At 46.5% G+C, this 12,249-nt stretch overlaps 1 protein-coding gene across 7 annotated transcripts in view; it reads left to right on the top strand.

Moving 5' to 3' along the window:
• The first annotated feature begins 2,723 nt into the window (after positions 1 to 2,723).
• Positions 2,724 to 12,249, top strand: part of ACER2 (alkaline ceramidase 2) — a 70,276-nt gene continuing 60,750 nt past the window's right edge. For 4 of the 7 annotated variants that reach the window (XR_011568020.1, XM_070794483.1, XM_070794481.1 and 1 more), the window contains exon 1: positions 2,732 to 2,987. Coding sequence is in view for 6 of the 7 variants with exons in the window: in XM_070794483.1 (XP_070650584.1) it covers positions 2,880 to 2,987 (108 nt within the window). In the remaining variant the exon portion in view is untranslated. Of the gene's footprint in view, positions 2,988 to 12,249 lie in introns of all 7 variants that reach the window. The other 3 variants (XM_070794480.1, XM_019965891.2, XM_070794479.1) reach the window with 3 other exon arrangements.

Raw genomic sequence — 12,249 nt, 5'->3', positions numbered from 1 at the left:
GGTCTTTGTTCGTTATTTTTTTTTTTGTATATAGTAGTGTTTATATCGGAGAAGGCAATGGCACCCCACTCCAGTACTCTTGCCTGGAAAATCCCATGGACAGTGGAGCCTGGTAGGCTGCAGTCCATGGGGTCGATAAGAGTTGGACACGACTGAGCGACTTCCCTTTCACTTTTCACTTTCATGCATTGGAGAAGGAAATGGCAACCCACTCCAGTGTTTTTGCCTGGAGAATCCCAGGGACAGTGGAGCCTGGTGGGCTGCCGTCTATGGGGTCACACAGAGTCGGACACGACTGAAGTGACTTAGCAGCAGCAGTGTTTATATGTTAATCTCAAACTCCTAATTTATCCCTTTCTCCACTTCCCTGTTTGGTAAACATAGGTTTATTTTCTATGTCTGTAAGTCTATTTCTGTTTTGTAAATAAATTTACTTGTATCATTTTTCTTAAATTCCACATGTAAGTGATGTCATATGACATTTGTTTTTCCCTATTTGGTTTACTTCACTTACTATGATAATCTCTAGATCTGTCCGTGTTGCTACAAATAGGAGTATTTAATTCTTTTTATGGCTGATTAATAGTCCATTGTTCCTGTATATATGCCCCACACCTTCTTTAGTCATTCATCTGTCAATGGACATTTAGTTTGCTTCCATGTCTTGCTGCTATGGAAAGAGGGCACATGTACCTTTTATAGTTTTTTCTGGATATATGCTGAGGAATGGGATTATTGGGTTAAATGGGTGTTTTATTTTTCAGGACACAGTGGAACTGGCTGTTTAGGAAGAGGACAGGATAGGAGTTGGGACAAAGTTGAACAGAGAAGTGTGGTCTGGCTCCCAGGGGTGAAAGCTGGGTTTCCTGGAGTATAGGAGAGGAGTTGGGGCCTGCAGTTTCTGCCAGTGATGGAGGTCTGGAACGATAAACAAATGGCTGTGCAGGAACCTGTAGAAGATGGACACTGGGGGCATAAGGCCCTGGAGCCCTAGCCAGGGTCCAAGTGGAGAGTCAAGTCAGAGAGAGGTAAGGCCCTGGGGAGGTGCTGGCCTTCAGGGTACCATGTAGGCTGGAGCAAGGAGAGCCTAGTGACAGTCACCTGACAAGGGCCTCTTCTGCCACTGCTATCTTGAGCTGAATTTCTGGAGCTGCCCAAGGAAGAAGGATGAGAGCCATGACCAACCAAAACTATTTCTCCAGATATCGGTGGGACTAGATTAGCTTTGATGTAGAAACTACATGATCTCAGGTGACCCGGGCCTGCAGAGGCTTGAAGCAGGATTTCCGCTTCTGGCCAGAGATTGAAGTCAGGCCTCGACAGTGAGAGTGCTGAGTCCTAGCCACTAGACCACCAGGGACCAGTGGTCAGTGACAAGGCCCTGGCCTGTCAGCTGTGTAGAAATGAATTTCCATATAGATACAGAGAGAAGCGAAACAAGTAAAGTGTTTTATTAGGAGGAAAAGATTACACGTGTAGGATAGGCACACAGGCAGGTTCAGAGAGTGAGAGAGAGAGTCGTATCCTCGCAGTAGCTTGAATCACTTTTATGGGGCATTTCTTTTGGGTTTCCTTTAGCCAGTCATCTTGCTTTGCCAGGTTCAGCGTCTGTATTTGGTGTATCTTAGGGTTCTCCCATGTGTGTGCATGCATCTCTTGGCCAAGATGTATTCTAGCAAAGAAGACCATGGGTATCAACATCACTTACTATGGGGTGGCACCCCCTCCCTTTTTTTACCTCCAGGGAACCTTTCTGAGCAGGTCTAGTCAGAAAGGTCCTCTTGACTTTTCGAATGAGGGGATCTCCTCTGGGAGCACGAAGTGACACATGAAAACTCTTCAACAAGTGCCTGGTACATGCTGCTGCTGCTACTGCTAAGTCACTTCAGTTGTGTCCTACTCTGGGTGACCCTATGGACAGCAGCCCACCAGGCTCTTCCATCCACAGGATTCTCTAGGCAAGAATACTGGAGTGGGTTGCCATTTCCTTCTCCAGCCTGGTACATAGTAAGTGCAATATATGCGTCATCATCTCTTGTACCTAGGGTGTTCTGGAGGTGCCATACCTGTCACACTGCATCCTTTGGGGGTTCAGATAGCTGAAGTTTGACCCGATGGGTAATAGAAGACTTTATTCTAGCACTGGAGTCCAAGGGGCGGAGGGCAGGAAAGTATTCAAAATTGCAGCAGCAACAGGGTTTGGGTGGCAGAGGCTGCGTGGGAGAGTCCTTGGTCCCCTACTCCAGTCCCCAAGGTCTTCCTGCCCCGGCCCACCGCACCAAGCAATCCCTTACTGACTTCGGAGGGACTGAGGGCTTTTCTCCGCCGTGAGAGTGGGTGTCCCACGTATCACACAGGCAAGTCTGAGCAAACTTCCCCAAGATTCCGTGGGGGTCCGGTCCCCCTGGGTTTCCTCCTTAATTTTAAGTTTTGCCAGGGCGAGTTCTGTCACAACTCGCTTAACAAGGGTAGGGGGCGCCTGCAAGTCTGAGCCGGAAGGTGGGCGGGGGCAGGCCTGTCAAAGCCTTTGCCACCTGCTGGGAACAGGCGTATTTAGAAGCGGGTGCAGGGGGCCGATCCCGCCTCCCCTCGTGCCCCCGTCCCCCGCACATCCCGCCTCTGGGGTGGGCGTGGCCGGCCCTGGGTCCTGCAGGCTGCCCCAGGGGGCGGAGCCTAGGGAGGGGTCCGAGAGCCAGTCACGTCCTACAGGACAGAGCGGAGCCCCGAGAGGCCGGCCCAGGAGGCGCCACATCCGGCGGCTGTCCCGTGGTACATAAAGCCGCGGCCGCCGCTGCCACCACCACCACCGTTGGTTTCCAGCAGCAGCTCTGGCCTCGTCTCGGCTGCGGGAGCCTCTGCTCCAATGCCCCAGAGTGGCCATGAGCGCCCCGCACTGGTGGGACCAGCTGCGGGCTGGCAGCTCGGAGGTGGACTGGTGCGAGGACAACTACACCATCGTGCCTGCCATCGCCGAGTTCTACAACACGGTGCGGGGCACGGGAGCGGGGATGGCACGGGCTGGCGGGAGGGGGCTGTCCCCCAGCGCAGCCGCCGTACCTGGAGCCAGGACCCTGGTCGACGCGTGCATTTGGGGCGTTTTCGCTCCGCGGCCAAAGTCGACCCACGCCCCCTCCCCTGCGCGCCTTCCAGTTCTCCATCTGTCCTCTTCTCCAGTCTCTGTCCCTGACATCTGGGCCATCCTCCTCCTCTGGTCATTTCTTTCTGATGGCTCTATTGTCCTGTTTGGTCCCCACCCGTCCCGGAGCTGGTGCTCCGTGTCAGCCCATTCTTCCAGTTTGGGTCAGTTGGGAGCGGTGAAACCGCGGGGACTACTCCCTTCCTCCCTTAGGATCTCTGTGGTGTGACGCACTTGGGTTGCATTGTGCGGTTTTTACCCCGAGTACCTGCTCTAGGAGTCGGGGAAAAGGGGTGACCTCTAGGCAGGTCTGTGGGGCGGGGGCCACTCCGAAGGTTGGCGCTGCCCGCCCCCGCCCCGCCAAGTACATCAATAATAAGTCGAGTTACCTGGGGCCAGAATTAATCAAGTTAATTACTACGAGTTCTTGCCTTTAGTACTGAGCCTCACACTAGCCCCTAGATCAGTTTCCCTAGGCCTGTGCTCTGTGCAGTTACTAAGCCAGAGAAGTGAAAGGGAAATTTGGCAGTGGTGTGTGTGTGTGTGTGTGTGTGTGTGTGTGTGTGTGTGTGTGTGTGTGTGTGTGTGTGTGTGTGTGTGTGTATGCTTTCTGGACTTGCCTGGGTCTGTAGCTGTGGTCAAGAGGAAACTGTCCCATTGCAGAATCTTGTGTGCTCTTAGTTTTTCGTGGGAGGGAAAACCTGCAGTTGTGTGTGTGTGTGCTCAGTTGTGTCCGACTTTCTGTGACCCACATGGACTGTAGCTCGCCAGGCTCCTCTGTCCATGGAATTTTCCCGGCAAGAACACCAGAGTGGGTCATTTCCTTGACTCAGGGATTGAAACCGTGTCTCTTGCGTCTCCTACGCTGGCAGACGGATTCTTTACCACTGTGCCACCTGGGAAGCCCAGGCCTGCAGTTGGGAAGGAAATGTCTATTCTTTTTGCTAAGTCCAAATATGGTTCCAAATGTGAGACTTGGTGTGGCCATTTCTGCAGCTTATCTTTTCACTGCTGTAATATGGAAAACAGCAACTCCTGGTATGTGAGTCACTGTGAATTTTGACTTTCTTCCTTAGGATTTTCCCCTTTGATTTGCTGGAGAAAATGTCCTGGGCTTGAGTCAATGCTTATTGCCTGGAGGGATCTCCATGAGCTTGTCCCCATCCTTCTATTCTCTGTTGAGGAAACTGACTCTGGAGAGGGGAGCGGCCCTGTGGTCATTTCTGGCAGAGCTGGGACCATGATCCAGAGCCTGCACTCTCCCTCCCTTCAGTGCTGAATTCCTGGGCTGCCCTCCCAGCAAACATTCCTTTTTTTTTTTTTTTTAAATGACTGGGTTAATTCTGCAAGGAAACCTGGTCCTCTGCTGCCCCTAGAAGCTGTGACACATGAGGTCATCAGAGGTGGCCACCCTCCACCTATTGTACAACCTGTTTTAGAGCGTGCAGTCAGGTGTGGACAGTTGCCCACAGAGGATGCACTGGGGCAGGGCTGGGTGCTTTCAAAGGCAGTAGGTCAGTTTTTCCATTTGTAAGTGGAGAGTACTACTGAGGATTTCACCAAAGTTAGAGAAGAAATGACAGCCTGGGGACAGATTCTCACGTACCCAGCAAGGTAATTATCTGTGGTGTCTGAGGCCAGTAGAGTCAGGTCTAGTTATTTGGCCAAAAAAGTTAGTGTGTAGCTGCTTCGAGTCAACCCCAGGGTGCTGGATGAGGAGGAGAGCTTATTTTTGTCTTTACTTTTAATCTGGTTTCATTGGAGCTGTTACGCAGTGAGTGCTAAAGTCTTTATTAGAAATGAGCTGTTGATCTTCAGCTGCAGCATCTGTGGCTAATTAGCTCTGTTGGTCCCCCTGACAAACCTTGTTCTTTGGCATACTTGTAAACCACAGAATTTGCTTTAGCAAAGTGCGAATACTGAGGGTTTCAGAGAAGTCGGCCATCAGACTTTGTAGAGTGTATATCCAAAGAATTTAGCAAAAAGCGTTTCCTTCTCTCCTTCCCACGTCTTAGTTATCTTCTGATCCTTGTCACAGAACAAACCCATGCTTATCTTACTCCTGTATTAGGGAAGACAGTGAGCTACTTGGTGATAAAGTGAAAGTGAAGTCGCTCAGTCATGTTCTACTCTTTGGGACCCCATGGACTGTAGCCTACCAGGCTCCTCCATCCATGGGATTTTCCAGGCAAGAGTACTGGAGTGGGGCGCCATTTCCTTCATCTCATTAAATTCTCAGAGTAAGGCAGCAGGCCTAATTATCTATTTTACAATAAAATAATAACCATTACTGATTGAGGAAAAATTGAAGATGTAAAGTCAGGAGGACTCAGAGGGGGGGTTTAGAACCTTCTTAATGGATCTTGGTGGTCAGCTGCCACTCCTGCAACTGCAGTCACTCCTGGCCACCACTAGTTGTTTGCTGTTGAAGCTCCCCAGGGTCCTTTACCGTCACCCTCAGCAGTGGGTGCTATTTATTACATCCATTGGATACAGGAGAAAACTGAGGCCTAGATAGATTTTGAAACTTGCAAAGGTCAAGAAAATGGCAGATCTAGAGTTAGAACTTGGATGGTCCGTTTGACCCTACTAAGATAACTGCTCTTGAAGATGCAAATGCCATTATAGCTACTTAAAATTTATTTAGCACAGTATAGGTATTTATTATTTAGTCATTCTTTAACTTAAAACTCCTGCATTGGGACCATTTGATCTTTTGGCTAGTCATGGTGGTGGACATGGAACAAAAAGTTGTGGGATTTTTTTTTTTTGGCTGAACCTTGCAGCATGTGGGATCTTAGTTCCCAGACCAAGGATTGATGGAACTTAGGCCCCCTGCAGTGGAAGTGCAGTTTTAACTACTGGACCGCCAGGGAAGTCGTTTAAAGTAGTTTTTTGCCATTGTTGTTTATTATAAAAGTAACAACATGATCATGGTTAAAAAAATATGCAAGTTATGAAGTGAAAAATACCCTTTCTTATATATCTTTTCAGACATTTTCAAAGCATGTAAAAAGCATGTATTTGTGTAAACATAGAAAATACGTGTGCAACATGTGTATACACAGTGTTAGTCACTCAGTCGTGTCTGACTCTCTATTATCCCACGGACTGTAGCCTGCCAGGTTTCTCTGTCCATGGAATTCTCCAGGCAAGGATACTGGAGTGGGTGGCCATTTCCTTCTCCGGGGGTTCTTCCTGACCCAGGGATCAAACCTAGGTCTCCTGCACTGCAGGCCGGTTTCCTTACTGCCTGAGCCGCCAGGGAGGCCTGTGTATATACACACCACAACCAGATTTTTTTCCAGCCCAGTTGAGATCGCACTACAGAAATTCCTCTACACCTTTGTTTTTTCACTTGATTTGTCTTGCAGATAATCCCATATTGGATTGTATAGAATTATTTTCTTCTTTGCAGTGTCTATATAGTATTCCCTTTAATGGGTTGACCAGTCAGTTTATTATTGATGGACATTTAGGGCAGTTCCTGTTTATTGTTTTCATTTTGGTTTCTGAACAGTTAGGCGATGAATGTCCTCAAATAGGCATCTGGATGTACTTCTCCAGGTACTAGTTCTGCTGCTGCTGCTGCTGCTGTAAGTCGCTTCAGTCGTGTCCGACTCTGTGCGACCCCACAGACGGTAGCCCACCAGGCTCCTCTGTCCCTGGGATTCTCCAGGCAAGAACACTGGAGGGGGTTGCCATTTCCTTCTAGATAGGAAATTGCTGTGTTGAGGGCAGTATTGACGACTAGTGAGTGTTGTTTAATGGTCCACCAGAGAAAGTACTCTGATCTGTGTTCTTACTGGCAATGTTTGGGAGTATAGAGCATTTTGCTTTTGGTGCCCACATATCTCCATTGCTTTAAATCTTGTCATCATCCTTTGCGTCAGCCAAGCCCAAATATCTCTTCCAAGAACATATCATGCCCTTCCACAGCCTTTTGCCTGTGCACATTTTGTACTGTTTCTTCTAAATACAAGTTTTATTGAATTAAGTTCCTTTTTACATTCTAAGGCCTGGTCACAGTCAGAGAAAGATCCACGACCTAGCAGCTTTGGAGGAAAGTGGGGTTTGTGTTTTAATCACTTAGCTTGGCCTTTGGGAATTCTGTTGGGGACCCAGAGGGACAGAAGGAAATGAACTGGTGCTGAAAAAAAGTCTTGAAGAAAAATACATGCTTAAAGTCAGCCCATGGTCTGTCACCTCCCCTACTCAGCTCTGTCCCCATCATCAAGATAAGTGGAGTTCCCTTTATATGCCACAGACTACTCTCTGTAGGGCAGGATTATCTATCAGTCAATCTGTCAGTCTCTATCCATCTAGCCATCCACTTGCTGGGCAACTGTGTGCCTGTCACAGAAACCAGACCTGCAAATAGTCACCTGGGTGGTGAGGACCACAGTAGAGGTATTATACACAAGTGGCTGAGGTGTTGTTTGTGGGATTCCCTCGTAGCTCAGCTGGTAAAGAATCTGCCTGCAATGCAGGAGACCCCAGTTCGAAGTGTTGTTAGTCCTCTCTTTGGGTGGTATACTGTGGGAGGTGGGTAGATTTTGCAGGAAGGCCTCTGAGCTGGGTGACCAACTTGTTCTGGTTTGCCTGAGATTTTCCCATTTTTAAAACTGAAAGTCCCATATCCTGGGAAGCCCTCTTTAGTGCCAGGCATGCTAGGACAGTTGGTCATCCCAGAGGCAGAAAGGGGGCCTGCCGTAATGGAATGGATCATTAGAAACCTGCATTCGATTAAGATACATAGTCTCCTCAGCCAGGGTAATGTCTGTTAGCTATTTATGAACTTGTTGCTCAAAAGAATTTACAGCCTGTTGCTTTGTCAGTGTTTGCCCTCTGTCTGGGAAAATGCACAATCGCATGCGTCAGGATGAGATTGCAGTGTGTTCCTGAGATTATTTTGGTGCAATGTCACAGAATGAGGAACTCTCTAAGGAAATAATAAATTTTTAAATTGTGGTTTCCTTTTAATTAAAACAAAATCTGTTAGGCAGGCACTAAACAAGCCAATTCTCCAAAGGATAGTCCAACAATGGGCTTTAAAAAATACCCCTTGGCTGAACTATTCAACTTCAGTGAGCTACGTAACTTTGAGGAGAAGTTTCGTTTTCTCAGTAGACATGGAGCCATTGAATCTTTTTAACCACAACTCATTTGCTTTCCCACATTTCTTTCAGAGTTCCTTCCTCTTTTTGTCTTGGGGAGCATCTCCCTCTAATTTGGGCTTTTCCTTTTCATAGATTGATGTCTTTTTTCTTTTAATTTTTCCTGTGCAACATGCAGGATCTTAGTTCCCTGACTAGGATGGAACCTATGTCCCCTGCAAGGGAAGGGTGAAGTCTTAACCACTGGACTGCCAAGGAAGTCCCCATAGATTTATGTCTTAAAAAGGCACAGTGGAGGCCAGCAAGTATTGGTAGATGGGTTGTACAGAAGCAATATTGAGATTTCAGGGTTATTTGGAACTATCTGTTAAATAGTGTTTCTAAATTGAACTCTCTGATACGGGCATTAAAAATACTTGAGCTATCATAATTTCACTGGAGGTGTATTTAACTACCTCATGTTTTTGAGAATTGTGTGTAAATTTAAAAGTCATTGTGTACAGTGCTAGTGCTAACATAGATTGACAGCTATGGCCATCATGGGGCATAGCTTTTAAGGGACAGCTTGGCCATAGATGGTTGTACATGGCTGAAGCAAAGGAGACTGAGAGGATTTGAGGCAATAAACATATACAGTCGGCTCTCCATGTCCGTAGTTCTGTATCTGTGGATTCAACCCAGTGTGGGTTGAAAATATTTGGGAAAAAAAATTCCAGAGAGTTCCAGAAAGCAAAACTTTAATTGCTGCATGTGTGTGTGTTAGTTGCTCAGTCATGTCTGACTCTTTTGGATCCCATGGACCTTAGCCCACCAGGCTCCCCTGTCCATGGAATTCTCCAGGCAAGAATACTGGAGTGGGTTGCCATTCCCTTCTCCAGGGGATCTTCCTGACCCAGGAATCGAACCCAGGTCTCCTGCATTGCAGGAAGATACTTTACCATCTGAGCCACCAGGGAAGCTTGAATTGCTGTATACCTGCAACTATTTACATAGCATTTACACTGTATTAGGTATTGTAAGTAATCTAGAGATGATTTGAAGCAGGGGTTCCCAACCCTGGGCTGCAGACTAGTACGTATTAGGAACTGGGCAGCAGAAGGTGAGCAGTGGGCAAGTAAGCGAAGCTGCATCTGTATTTACAGCCGCTACCCACTGGTGTGCTTGAATCATCCCAAACCATCCCTCGCTGCATCTGTGGAAAAATTGTTTTCCCATTGTAAAGTGTAAATTTATACTTTACAATCAGTGTAAAGTATACAGGAGGATGTGTGTATGTTATATGCATACTGCATATATAATGCTATTTTATATAAGAGATTTGAGCATCCAACAAAGTCTGGTATCCAAGGGACTCCTGAAACCAATCCCCCAAGGATATAGAAGGATGACTGTACTGGGGTGAAAAGCTGTGTTATATTCCCCAGAGTTGTTAGGTGGGGCTGTAAATCAGTGCGCTTCCCACCATTAGTGGAATGGCTCAGTGAAGTGTTGCCTTCTGCAGGACCCTCAGCAGGTGTGGCAAATCTCTGTGACTTAAGATAAGAAGGTAAAAGGTTAGCAGGGTGTATTGTGGAATGAGAAAAGGAAGTTGCCAAAATATAATGTTGCAATATGTGATATATATGATAAATATCTTTACATAAATGCAAAGAAATTGAGGATTATGAATCTGAGAAGAGTGGGTATCTCCAGGGAGGAGGATAGCAAGGCAGACTTGAGCTTTGTAATGTATTCTTTTTCTTACATGGAGAACATACTCATGTACACGAGAGGAGAGAGTTACCTATGGGATCACAATCCCATTTTTCTCCTCCTTCCCCTTTCACCTTTAATTCCTTCTACCTCTGTGTTTAACAAAACAGAGAGCAATGTTTAAATCACCTAAAGGTCATTGGTACACAATGTGTGATGCAGTTCACAATTTTCAGATGCCAATCGAAGCATGAAGCCAAGGTGGTCAGAATGTGGTTGGATGGATTGAAGGTGAAAAAAGTCAGCTTTGGGCAGTGGAAAGAGTGGTTGGATGCTGGCCCCACGTCTGTGGGTGACTGCCTCTCTGAGCTTGGCTAGCCTGGGAGCCTTTCCAGGCCATTACTTTAACATCCCCTTATAAAATATTTAACATCTTTCACATGCATGCGTGCTTAGTAGCTCAGTTGTGTCCGACTGGTAAGGTCTCTCATTTTAACTCTTAAAGATCTGAGTGTTTTTCTTTCTTTCTTTTCTTTTTTTTTTTTTTGAGATCTTGGGTTCTTTAAATAACTCCATGGAAAGTTAAAGGCTGTGATATTACATACAGCCTTGTCCTGAATCCCTCCTTATCTGCTTTTTAGTAAATAAAAGAGAGTTGGCTATATTCCCAAGTGTGGACACTGCATACCGCCTGGGACTGCTGTGGTCATTTATCCGGACTCTCACCCAGGGTTGCCAGTAGCTCCAATGGGGGAAGGAGAAAAAGGTCCCCATCAGAATGGGCCAACTAGAACCAGGCACCCGCTTCTCCGGAATGCAGCCCCGGGGCTCCGGATGCAGCCCCATGAGGGATTTATCTTGAACTTTAACCAAAGGCAGCAGCCTTGTTCTATCCCACTCCGACAAAAGATCTTGTTCTTTCTCTCTCTCCACTCTATCCTTCTCCCCTTTCTGAAGACTGGCATTCCCATCCCCTCTTGTTCCCAGACGGTGACAGAGGCGTCCATTGGTTTCTGATGTTGCCAGTGTCCACCCGCACTGCGCCTCCAGTTCCGGGATTTGCCGATGCATTTTGTTTAGCTGTGCCTCAGTGTGACTTCCCAGGTCTGGAAAAGCCCTTCTACCCTGGCTCCTTTCATTCATTTTGGGCACCCATCCTTGTGGTTCCTTGAGACTTGCTCTGTGTTGTCTAATATGGGTGACCAGTCTTTCCTTTCGAAAGCCCCCATGCTCTTGGCTTTCCAGACTTCATCTACTCCATCTTCTGTCTCTGAAAGGTTTTAGTCTTTTTTGACCCCTCTCTCACCCCTTCCTCCCTGGTGTTGTGCATTTAGACCCAGCTGTTGTTTAAACATTCTGCACATCTCCTCTCCTCTGCATGCTCAAGTCCTTCCCGAGGAGCTCCTTACTCCTCAATTAGAGGTGAAAGTTTAAAAGAAGCTGACTATCCCTAACACTTCATACCTTCTGGGATGGCCTTATTAAACAAACAAAGCAAATAAAAACCTCAGAAAATAACAAGAGTTGGCAAGGATGTGGAAAAAGTAGGACGCTTGGACCTTGCTGGTAGCAGTGTAAAACGGTTCAGCCTTTGTGGAGAATTGTCTTGTGGTTTGTAAGTTAAGCACACAATTACCATATGATCCAGCGGTGTTAGCTTGGGGGGATATAACTCAGAGAATGGAAAACAAATACTGAAAACCTTGGACATGAATATTCATAGCAGCATTGTTCACTGTTAAGGACTCTGTAAGAACATTGGATAAACAAAATGTGGTATCCATACAATGAAATATTACTCGTAAAAAGAAAGTATTGCTACCTGCTACAATGCAGGTGAACCTCCAAAACAGTATGCTGAGTGAAAGAAGTCAGACACAAAAGGTCACTTATTGCATGATTACACTTTGATGAAATATCCAGAATAAGCAAATCTGTGGAGACAGAAAACAGATTAGTGGTTGCCAGGGACTGGGGAAAGGGAAAAGGGGAAGTGACGGCTTCATGGATATGAGGTTTCTTTTTGGAGTGATGGAAACATTTCAGAACTGGATAGAGGTGATGATTGCATTTTATACTTGCATTAACTGCTGCTGAACTATATACTCCTAAAATGGTTAATTTTGTTATGTGAATTTTACCTCAGTTTAAAAAAATCTAGGGGAAAAAAAGAATTGGCTATGACTCCCCCCTAGTTAAAAAAAGATAGACAAAAAGAAATTAAAAAAAATTAGAGGTGAGATTCTAGAGTTAGGTGGTCTAGTCTGTTTTTTCAAAAAAGCCAGGTGACCTATGAAGAGACAA

This window comes from Bos indicus, chromosome 8 (genome assembly GCF_029378745.1).
Source record: "Bos indicus isolate NIAB-ARS_2022 breed Sahiwal x Tharparkar chromosome 8, NIAB-ARS_B.indTharparkar_mat_pri_1.0, whole genome shotgun sequence".
NCBI classification, from domain to species: Eukaryota; Metazoa; Chordata; class Mammalia; order Artiodactyla; family Bovidae; genus Bos; species Bos indicus.
Note: the sequence above shows the minus strand (reverse complement) of the source record. Positions and strands in the feature narration are given on the sequence as shown.